Source organism: Sinocyclocheilus rhinocerous, unplaced genomic scaffold (assembly GCF_001515625.1).
Source record: "Sinocyclocheilus rhinocerous isolate Xijiao unplaced genomic scaffold, SAMN03320098_v1.1 scaffold631, whole genome shotgun sequence".
NCBI classification, from domain to species: domain Eukaryota; kingdom Metazoa; phylum Chordata; class Actinopteri; order Cypriniformes; family Cyprinidae; genus Sinocyclocheilus; species Sinocyclocheilus rhinocerous.
This window is the reverse complement of record NW_015656501.1, coordinates 343,818-355,673: the sequence shown is the minus strand read 5'-3', so window position 1 is coordinate 355,673 and position 11,856 is coordinate 343,818. Positions and strand designations below refer to the sequence as shown.

Sequence of the window (11,856 nt, the reverse complement as noted above, 5' to 3'; positions counted from 1 at the left end):
ATAATATTAAAAATATCTGTATGACATTATATTCTGCAGTTCTTCCCTGTTGTACCGAATATCTATACTTTTCAAATGATCATATCGAAGTTAGAAATTCAAATATTGTGACAAAATTAATTTTGTAGGTTGCCACAAGTTTGTTAAAATTTCCAAAGGGTGCTGCGGCTAAAAAAAAGGTTGGGAAACACTGGCCTACACTTTAATCACTTTAATTCACGTCATTACCTGCAGGGGTCATTGTTGCATTTCATGCCATCTCCATAAATGCAACAAACCCAGATTTCAGATGTTAGCTATGTAAGCCTCAGAGTATAAAAAAATAAAAACAATACAAATATAATTGCAAGAAAGTTTGGAAAATGAAATACAGTTACAATTTCCAAAGGGTGCCGCGACTAAAAAAAGGTTGGGAAACACTGGCCTACACTTTAATCACTGTAATTCACGTCATTACCTGCAGGGGTCATTGTTGCATTTCATGCCATCTCCATAAATGCAACAAACCCAGATTTCAGATGTTAGCTATGTAAGCCTCAGAGTATAAAAAAATAAAAACAATACAAATATAATTGCAAGAAAGTTTGGAAAATGAAATACAGTTACATTTATAAAGTTTAAAAATGTCACACTGCTAAAGATAAAGTTTAAGAAGGGAAGTGAGATATAAACAGTGTTTGGGGTAACACATTACAAGTAACGCGAGTTACGTAATCAGATTACTTTTTTCAAGTAACTAGTAAAGTAACGCATTTCTTTTTAATTTACAAGAGAATATCTGTTACTTTTTCAAATAAGTAACGCAAGTTTCTTTTTTCCCCCAATTTATTGATTGACAGCTCTCCTGTCCCCATGTTGAGAGAAATCATAAGATGTTACAGTAGGTCTAAAATAAATATGAATATGGATTAATTCATCTCACTCACAAAAAAGAAAAAAAAAACACAGATTTAAATTTACATTTCCTTCAGCCTGAGGCTTATTCATTTCTCTTTTGGTGTGAAAAGGCTTTTATACAGTATTTGCCAAAAATAGAACTTTTTTATTTTAAAAACAAACAAGCAAGCCCTGTCCAGATTTAAAAAGTAACGCAAAAGTAATGTAACGCATTACTTTCCATAAAAAGTAACTAAGTAACGTAATTAGTTACTTTTTTATGGAGTAACGCAATATTGTAATGCATTACTTTTAAAAGTAACTTTCCCCAACACTGGATATGAAGTTACAAAATGATAAATAAATTTTTTTAAAAAAGTGTGTGTATGGGGGGGGGTGGGGTTTGGTATACATTAAATGCATACACTGCATACAGTAAAACAGAAAAAACAAAGTTGAATTTTCAGCAGCCATTGCTCCAGTCTTTCATGTTACATTATCCTTCAGAAATCGTTCTAATATGCTGATTTGGTGCTCAAGGAACATTCCGTGTTATTATCAATGTTGAAAACAACTTAATATTTTTGTGGAAAATGTAATTTTCCTTTTTCTTAAAATTATTTGACGAATTGAAAGTTCAACAGAACAGCATTTTGAAACTGAAACATTTTGTATCAATATAAAATTTGCTACTGCCACTTTCAATTTAATGCATCCTTGCTGACTAAAACTGTTAATTTCTTTAAAAATAATTTAAATAAATCTCACTGACCCCAAACTTTTGAACGGTGGTGTACACAATTACACGTTTTTATTCTGAGGTTTACATATGTTAGCAAATTGAACTTAAAAATATTACAACAAGATATTACAACAAAAAAAACAAACTGTGGTTTGCTTTGTTCTAATATAGTCGTCCAGAATACAAATGATTCTAGTTGAGCTGAATCTGAAATTCTGCGGTCATGCCAACTCTTTCTTGCTTTTGCTGTCCTAAACTGTTTTGCAGGCTCTGGATACTGGCCATACACTGATGATGAAGATGTGCGATACACAGGTGAACACACACAAGGACATACTAAAATAAATGCACATACTGATCCTAAAACCCATTACACAGAGCTTAAACCCATCTTCTCTCAGTAAAACTCTCTTACCACATCATAACACGAGCACTGCTGTCAGAACACATACATTCACAACACAGAGGACACTACATCTCTGACTGCCTGCTTAGGCCTCAGGCCTCTGATTGCTTCCTCTTCTTCTGTGGCTGTGCTACTTAATCTTTGTTCACATTTCTCCATGCATGTCTGAATGATGGCAGTTGTCAAGGTAGGTTTATAAGGCCATGTTTTATATGTGTTTTGGTATGACTCAGTGTCTTTCTTCAGTGTATTTGCGTACGTGTGTGATAACGTATGTCTCTTTCTAGGCGTTCCATGGTGTGCCCCAGTGAAAGTCAAACATGGTCATGTCAGCTGCCAGACACCACGCGGAGAACGTAATAAGAATGTTCTGGGAACTCGGTGCAAGATCCGCTGTAAGACGGGCTACGAGATGCACGGCAGCAGTGAGATCCTCTGTATGGCCAGCAAACAGTGGTCAGGAAACTACGCTTGCAGAGGTCTGACTTCAACATTCACACAACTCAATTATAAAATCATATTGCTTATGACTCACTTCAATGATTAAGATGAATTAGTGCATAATCAGTTCTATATTTTATTGCAATCATTTTGCAAACATTACATAATCACAAATTATTTGTTATTTTTATTTACTTTTTACTGTTTTTTTTCCATTTACACTACCATTTAAAAATTTGGGGTTGGCAAAATATTTGAATGTTTTAAAAATAAGTCTCTTATGCTCACCAAGGTTGTATTTATTTGATCCAAAAAAAAACTGTAAAAACAGTAATATTGTGAAATATTATTACAATTTAAAATAACAGTTTTCTATTTGAGTATATTTTAAAATGTAATTTATTCTTTTGATGGAAAAACCAAATTTTCAGCACTCATTATTCTTCATTCTTCAGTGACACATGATCCTTCAGAAATCATTCTAATATGCTGATTTGGTGTTCAAGAAACATTTCTTACTATTATCAAATGCTGTGTAATATTTTTGTGGAAACTGCTACATTTTTGTTAGGATTCTTTGATGAATAGAAAGTTCAAATGAACAGCATTTATTTGAAATTTCTTTACTCTCACTTTTGATCAATTAATGCATCCTTCTTAAATAAAATTATTACTTCATTCAAAAATTTAAAATACTTAAAAAGACCCCGAACTTTTGAACAGTAGTGTACTGTATTTTTTTAGGATGATTTCTATATTAGTAATTGGTAAACCTAAAATTGTGTTTTCAATTTGCTTTATTATATGTGACCCTGGACCACAAAACCAGTCTTAAGTCGCTGGGGTTTATTTGTAGCAATAGCCAAAAAAACATTGTATGGGTCAAAATTATAGATTTTTCTTTTATGCCAAAAATCATTAGTTTCGATCTTTTTGCACCCTCAGATTCCACATTTTCAAATAGTTGTATCTCGGTCAATATTGTCCTATCATAACAAACCATACATCAATGTAAATCTTATTTATTCAGCTTTCAGGTGATGTATAAATCTCAATTTCGAAAAATTGACCCTTATGACTGGTTTTGTGGTCCGGGGTCACATATATTTTTATTAACTGATTATTTTGATTACCAAATTGAAATTTTTATTAATTTGTTCAGCCACATGCTGAAGTTTTGATAGCTTTATTAATTTTTATCAAATAATTTACCGATTGCTCAGTTGATTTCCCTCAGATTCCACATTTTCAAATAGTTGTATCTCGGTCAATATTGTCCTATCATAACAAACCATACATCAATGTAAATCTTATTTATTCAGCTTTCAGGTGATGTATAAATCTCAATTTCGAAAAATTTACCCTTATGACTGGTTTTGTGGTCCGGGGTCACATATATCTTTATTAACTGATTATTTTGATTACCAAATTGAAATTTTATTAATTTGTTCAGCCACATGCTGAAGGTTTGATAGCTTTATTAATTTTTATCAAATAATTTACCGATTGCTCAGTTGATTTTAATTTTTTATTTCTTAATCATCTTTATGAATTGCTCAAATGATTATTGAGCGTCACATTTGGACCCTCAAACTTACCCTACTCACTGCTGTGTGTGTGCACTTGGATGGGTTAAATGCAGAGCAGCACAAATTCCAAGTATGGGTCACCATACTTGGCCACACATCACTTCACTTCACTTCACAAACCTGAAGGCATATCAAGACACAATCTAGTACTACCAACCACGTCAATCAGCAGCTATATGACACATTCATTTATTTGGATTGGCAGCAGTGATTGTCCATTGATAATCCATTTTCACCAGGGCATGAATTATGTTTACAGAAGTCCGCTGTCCTAAACTGGCCATGCCATCTAATAGAGGTTATAAGTGTTCAGACGGATCATACTTCAACTCCCGCTGCCAGTTTTTCTGCTCACCAGGATACACACTTCGAGGAGACCTCAGCGCCTCCTGCCAAAGCAGCAGAACGTGGAGCGGTGGCAACAGTGTGTGTGTGGGTGGGTTAAATAGTCATTGAGCACTCATTAATATTTATTTACAGATATGGATCCATAATGTAGTATTTAGGTGGAGAGGCATGTAAAGGTGTTTTCTGTCTCAGATGTGGATCCCCCAGTTATTACGTGTCCTAATATAAAGGAGAAGACCGCTGAACCAGGGAAACTCACCGCCAAAGTGACGTGGGACACACCAGAGGGCAAAGACACGGCAGACGGCATCCTAACAGAGTCAGTGTAACAGTTTTATCCTCACCATATATGAAAGTAACCATGGCAACGGGCAAATTCAGGTCTTTATGCAAAAATATTTGACCGATCAATGCCACAATTGAGAATCAAGTAATTTCTAGCTGAATTCAGATTTAAATCTAATCAATCTAATAAAACTAATCCAGATTCTTGTTGTGAGAAAGAGACTGTTTGTTTGTGTTGTAGTGTTATACTGAAAGGAAAGCCGTCAGGCTCGCACTTCCCAGAAGGGAATCATAAATTATCATACACTGTGTTTGACCGTGCTGAGAACAAGGCGACCTGCAGGTTCAATGTCCGAGTGAGAGGTGAGTTCTTTTGAAACTTTAGCTTTCTAAGCTACAAGTTACTCATGTTTAAAGTAATCAAAATACAGTCAAACAATTCTTTAAAAATTCTTAGCTAAATTATGAGCATCTAAGAAATATTAGCTACAAATCCTCAGAATTTTTTTTACAATTTGGCAACATCTATGTAAATATATACACTACCACTCAAAAGTTTGGTTTTGAAATAAGTCTCTTATGCTCACTTTTTTTCACTTGGTTTGATACAGTTGAACAGTAATGTTGTGAAATATTATAACACTTTAAAATAACTGTTTCTATTATAATATATTTAAAAATTTAATTTATTCTTGTGATGGCAGAGCTGAATTTTCAGCAGTCATTACCCCAGCCTTGTGTGTCACATGTTTTTTCAGATTTTTTTTCTAATACGCTTATTTGCTGCTCAAGAAACAATTCTTCTTTTGATCAATGTTGAAAACAGTTGTGTGGTTTAATATTTTTGTGGAAACTGATAAATTAATTGCAGGATTCTTTGAAGAATAGAATAGAAGAATAAATGGAAATCTTTTGTAACGTTATAAATTTATTTACTGTAACTTTATTGTGTCAAGTGTATGCATCCTTGCTAAATAAATGTAAAGTTCTTTCAAAAAAATCTTGCGGAGCCCAAACTTTTGAGCAATAGTGTAGTTATCAGATGATATAATGTAAGCGACTACTGAATGGAAAAAAATATTTTTTTTTTTTACTGAAAAAGCTAAATTGTTTTGAGAACTGGTAAACTACTCTCACATTACTGAAAAAATGTCATTGGTTTATTTAGTTGCAGAGCATTGCATAATGTGCTGGCATTGATGTGTGTGTTATGTGCATGTTGCAGTGCGTCGCTGTACTCCTCTCTCTGTCCCTGACAATGGCTGGATGAAATGTGACAGCGCGACTGATAATTATGGGGCCACGTGTGAATTCCGCTGTCTGGGTGGCTATGAGCTGAGGGGCAGCGCCGCCAGAGTCTGCCAGTTTAACATGGAGTGGTCTGGCCTGGAGACTTCCTGTGCTCGTAGGCAAAAACACATTAACACCTCACAAACACTTACAGTCAGCTTAGCTAGAGAAATTCCTTGCATTATACATTATACATCATTATATTTAAGATTACATTGCATTCCTGAATTCCTGAATGATGCTGCTTATTCAGGTAAAATATTCAAATTTAATATTGTAAGGCAGATTGTTAGAATAAACGATGGCAGAATTTTTATGACAGAATTATTCATTTTATTCTTATGAGATTAAACCTCACAAATCATGTAAAATTCATGATCTTGCTCTTCCTGTCCTGCCCTCTGGTGAATAACATCATAATCATTTGTTTTATTAAAAGCCATGAATATTAATGTTGGTGTGCGGTCTGCTGCTGCATTACTGGACCAGTTCTATGAGAAACGCCGCGTTCTGATAATCTCCGCCCCCTCAGCTGCCAATCACTACTACAGATTCCAAATGACTAATTTACAGGTATAAGATCAATATCTGCCTTTTTATTCTACATTGACTTGCACACTAAGGGCTGAGAGTCAGTGTAAGATCTTGTACTTTTTTTGTAAAAAATAATAATTTGTGTGTGTGTAATGTGTGTATATATATATATATATATAGAGAGAGAGAGAGATATAGATATAGATATTTATAAATGTACATAGAAACGTATTTTTTAAATAATATTAACGTTCAAATGATGGTATAGATTATACTTTAATATACAAATGATTGTAAGATTAATCTCTCTCATATAAAGAGAGAGAGAGAGAGAGATGAATTTTACAATACTGTGTAAGATTATACATAAGCAACTAAACTGGAATGATTTGTATTGTGTGTGTGGTTCAGCATGCCCAGTGTGGTCTGGACTTGAGACATGTGACAGTGATTGAGTTGGTGGGGGTTTATCCAGCTCAGATCGGCCGCATCAGACACAGACTCATCCCTCCAGGACTAGCTCTACAACTCAGGTACTTCATTACTGTATTTCAATCACTTGATTCATTTTCTTCAAATGCTGTTTTGTATATAATTTCAAGAACGTATGAGGAGCTTTTAGTGAATTGATTCCAATATTAAATACATCACAATGTACATCTAAACTAAACGTGTGTGTTTTGTTTGTGTGGGGCAGGTTGCTGCTGCAGCTGTCTCAGAACTCATTTAACATGGTGCTGCTGGACAAACAGGGAGTGGATAAGCAGCGCTACACTTTCCCCATCACAGCAGCAGAGATCTTTACCACCATTGACACGTTTCCGCTCCGCACCGAAGAGGCCACACTACAGAAAGAGGCTGGACAGAGCTGCTAGATGTATATATACAGTACACACATTTACATCTGATCCTACTGGGTATAAAGTTACCAAACTACACAAGAGAGAGAGTCTGGTTAGAGCTGCTACATCTTTATCACATCATCTTTATCTCTAAACATGAGTCTCTGTTGTATGTCTTTTTTATGATGCTCTACTCTATTTTATTTGCCTGGTGTCTCTATTTATGTCAGAGTGGACAGTCTACTTTTTTTAAAGAAATACTATCAAAGCAATATTATTGCAATAAAGGCCTGTTTGATGATTGACATTTGAGAGCATGGGACTCAGCTTTCTTAAAATGCCAGTCATGTTTATCTTAATTCTCTGGTTTGTCAAATAAATATGCTCAAATTGAATCGAGTACAACAGAGGAATGATAAATATGTTTTCAATGTATTATATATGGAATAATGTATTAAATGTTACAGTGGTGAAAAAGGGAGAAGGCTAACATTATTGGAAGCACTTTGGCATAGTGTTTTATTGCAATTTCTTACAAGAAACACAAGAATTTGAGATTCAAAAAAAAAAGTTAAACACAAGATCAGCCACCTTTGCCACCAAATAAATAAATTACATTTTAAAATAGATTAAAACAGAAAAGTTATTTTAAATTGAAATAATATTTGTACTGTATTTTTGATCAAATAAATGCAGCCATTATGAGCATAAGACTTCTTTCAAATAATATATGTGACCCTGGAGCACAAAACCAGTCTTAAGTCGCTGGGGTATATTTGTAGCAATAGCCAAAAATACATTGTATGGGTCAAAATTATCGATTTTTCTTTTATGCCAAAAATCATTAGGATATTAAGTAAAGATGTTCCATGAAGATATTTTGTCAATTTCCTACCGAAAATATATCAAAAATGTTTTAGCATTAGTAATATGCATTGCTAAGAACTTCATTTGGACAACTTTAAAGGCTATTTTCTCAATATTTAGATTTTTTTGCACCCTCAGATTCCACATTTTCAAATAGTTGTATCTCGGCCAAATATTGTCCTTTCCTAACAAACCATACATCAATGGAAAGCTTATTTATTCAACTTTCAGTTGATGTACAAATCTCAATTTTTAAAAAATTGACCCTTATGACTGGTTTTGTGGTCCAGGGTCACATATATAAACCTGTGTTTGTGTGTCTGCATGTGTATGTAGAAAGAGAGAGAAATATAGAAAACTGCAAATAATGATTAAGACATGGAAAAAAAGAGTAATGAAAGAGCAACAGTTGTTTAATAATAGTTTATTCTCTTTCTGAAGATGATAAAGTACAGTACAGAACAGTCCTAAACACTGTCTTCCTGATGAGAGTGGAAACAGCACACATACACTGAACATGCTGTGAATCAAACAGCTTCAGACGATATTAGACACGGGTAACACTTGGATGTCAAACACTGAGCCTTATACATGCCACAAAATCTAACTTTACTATACAGTATGTTGTCTATAAGGTCTATTCACTTGACTGATGCTAACAAAAGTATTATAGGTATTAAGGACACATTCATGGAGACCTCACAGTGACATGATGGCTCAATAGCATCAACTGGGGAATTATCTATTAAACTCGGCTCAAAACTCAATATAGGGGCTCTAAACATTGTGCTTATGCAATATGTGTGCATATGTATGTATGTGTGTGTCTGTGTGTTTTGTGATCCTTTTCTGTATTTCTATCCACTTTTATGCTATAAATTCAACTCAAATCATACGTTTTTATAGATGATTTTAGTCTTAGTTTTTCTTTGAATTTTTGGTTTCGATTATATTATAGTACATAGTCATTTTTTTCCTTCAGAGTGGGGTGATATGTGTGTGATAGATCAGTGGCAAATGGGGAAATCTACCTGATAGCAATTATGTAAATGTAATATTTGCATGCTGAATTGTGACTAGTCACTATGAAACATGGTGTAGAAACATTTAATGGTGGAGAAATCTAATCTTCCTACTTTATCTACTCTACATTTGTGTTTACAACAATCATTTTACCAAAAACATTGGAATTTCTTGGAGGAACTGTAAATCGAGTTCAATATAATGAATTACATTGGCCCTAGATATTGTTTTTTTTACATTTAAAACTGTGGTAAAACTAGCTATGAAATTTAACAGTCAGCATCACTCTCTCTCTCTCTAGCCAAATGTACGTGTATGTGACAGATCTGACATGATTATCATAACATCTGTGCATGTCTATATAAATGTGCTTATAGAAATGATTGATCACATTCCGTACATTGTTCTCATGTGTGCTAGCATTACATGCAGGTGCTATCCGTGCAAATTGGATTAATTTTTTTATTTTGTGTGTGTGTGTTTGGAGGAAGTGCTTTGTGCTTTGTTCTTTCAGGACAAATGTGACCTTTGATTGTTGATAATGTTCACTGTGCTCTTTTGAAATAGTCCTCATGTGCTGTTCAGAGTTAATGAGCGTTTGGTTTAAAATAGAACAACACCTGGGTTGGAGTGTAGCGTGTCGCACCATTTACACCTGGTCTGAGATTCGTCTCAGCTGTTCAATCACAAGCGGGCAGTGCTAAATGAAGACAGGTCAGTGAAGGACAGTGTACACCTGCCCATCATCCACTGCGGCAGAAAAGTAAAACTCTGCTAGATACATGTAGCTTTAAAATCAACTGTCCAATTAAAAAATTTCTTCAGTAAGCCTGATATCAACATCATTTGAAGCACACACTTTTGAAGGGTGCTTAATACAGGCACACGACTAAAAAAAATAATGAATGCAGTTTGAAAATTGGTTTGTGCTTAGATTAAAATTTCAATATATCTGGAAGAGACTTTGTACAATTTTTTTCTCTTCCTTTTTCTTTTTTAATTTTTTATGCTTTATCAACATGCAGTACTGCACTGACATAAATGATGTATGTAGTCATAAAAATCTGAGTTTCTTCCCTTTGAAATCTGATCCCACGTGGTCACAAGAGACACATTTGAGAAACCTGTTAACATCAGGTGTAAATGCCAATCTGTCTCAGCCAAGAAGGTGTAAATAGAACCTTAGAGGTGCATATGTGTGTATATATGCATGTGTTTTGAGAATTTAGAGTGCATATGAATGTTGGAATGAGAATCTGGGAGAATCTAGTGAGAGTACTGCCAAAGAACATAAAGAGCACTTTACAGTGTCTATCAGATTTGATGAGTATTGCCAGGGAAACTCTCTTTCTTTCTCTCTATGTTTTCCTCTTGGCCATGCTGGATCGCAGCATCAGTGTGCACTCTTGCGGGACCTCAGGGTTGTCAATCATGCGTTGCCATAGTCGCTGCTCCTCCCCGTAGGCATCGTTCCAATCTACTTCTTTCCCATAACTCAGACCTGCAGGTCACAAACAGGTCAGTTAACTGCTCTGTATGCAAGATCAAAACGAGAAGAAAATCTAGCTGTGCTACTTGAATGTCAGACACTCGTGGAAAAAAAATAAAAATAAATCTTGTTTAAAGAAATTAAAGCTGAAATTTGTAACTTTTTTTTGTTTAAAAATGATCCAAAATCAATATTTGAGCAAGTACATAACCAGCCAGTGTTCAAAACTATCGCCTTCCTTTAGCCCGATTCACAACAGTTAGCTTATAATATTGTTAAGACAACCAGTTCGAAGGGAGCATAGTTTGCTTTTTGGGTTAAAAGAATTTCTTAATGTGAAATTCGAATGGTATGACAATTCGATATTAGACTGTACAGAAATTGAAATCTACACACACACTATACTTTCAGAACATTAGATTCATCAGCGCTGGAGCCGTGCCGACTCACAACCCATGCAAGCTAGATAATTCCTCAAGTAACTGCAATTCCAGGTTTTCAAACAAAGATGGCGACAAAGAGGCAACACTTACGGACTGCAGCTTTAAATATACTTATTTTACCTAGCTAGCTAGCGTGACAATGTTTTTTTTTTTTTTTTGGCTGTTTGGCTGTAATTCACACCAAAGAGCCCATTTAGTGTATCATGGAGAAATATTTAAAAGGAAAATTGCGACAATGGACTGTCATTAAGCTATTTTGAAACATTTTTACAAAACAAAATATCTTTTCAAAAGCAAAATATGCATAAACATAATTGCTTTTACAACTAATGGCTTCCTAAAAGATTTTAGGAAATTACATGCAGAGATGGATTGATGAATGAATGAATGAATGAATACACCAGTTATGTTTCTTTAAGTCTCTCATACTCACCAAGGCTGCATTTATTTGATTAAAAATACAGTAAAACAAATTATTGTGAAATATTTTATGAATAAGTTGAGCAGGATCTCCCCAGAAACCCGCACGTTGCCTATTTTAATATAGTTTAAAATGTATTTTAAATATATTTAAAATATAATATATTTTAAAATGTAATTTATTCATGTGATGGCAAAGCTAATATTTCAGCAGCATTTACCCCAGTCTTCAGTGTCACATGATCCTTCAGAAATCATTCT

General features: G+C 34.3%; 2 protein-coding genes across 4 annotated transcripts in view; one reads left to right on the top strand and one right to left on the bottom strand.

Moving 5' to 3' along the window:
• The window catches only part of LOC107720153 (sushi repeat containing protein X-linked), a 13,583-nt gene extending 5,764 nt beyond the window's left edge, over positions 1–7,819 (top strand). The window contains exons 2-10 of one of the 2 annotated variants that reach the window (XM_016527787.1): positions 1,886–1,933; positions 2,312–2,503; positions 4,314–4,490; positions 4,595–4,721; positions 4,929–5,050; positions 5,913–6,092; positions 6,417–6,550; positions 6,923–7,044; positions 7,209–7,819. In XM_016527787.1, coding sequence (XP_016383273.1) covers positions 1,886–1,933; positions 2,312–2,503; positions 4,314–4,490; positions 4,595–4,721; positions 4,929–5,050; positions 5,913–6,092; positions 6,417–6,550; positions 6,923–7,044; positions 7,209–7,386 — 1,280 coding nt within the window. In that variant the 3' untranslated portion in view covers positions 7,387–7,819. The remainder of the gene's footprint in view (positions 1–1,885; positions 1,934–2,311; positions 2,504–4,313; positions 4,491–4,594; positions 4,722–4,928; positions 5,051–5,912; positions 6,093–6,416; positions 6,551–6,922; positions 7,045–7,208) is intronic. The other variant, XM_016527788.1, reaches the window with a different exon arrangement.
• Positions 7,820–8,638: 819 nt separating this feature from the next.
• LOC107720118 (synaptotagmin-like protein 5) overlaps positions 8,639–11,856 on the bottom strand; it is a 27,741-nt gene continuing 24,523 nt past the window's right edge. For both annotated transcript variants that reach the window (XM_016527728.1, XM_016527729.1), the window contains one exon: positions 8,639–10,744. In XM_016527728.1, coding sequence (XP_016383214.1) covers positions 10,602–10,744 — 143 coding nt within the window. In that variant the 3' untranslated portion in view covers positions 8,639–10,601. The remainder of the gene's footprint in view (positions 10,745–11,856) is intronic.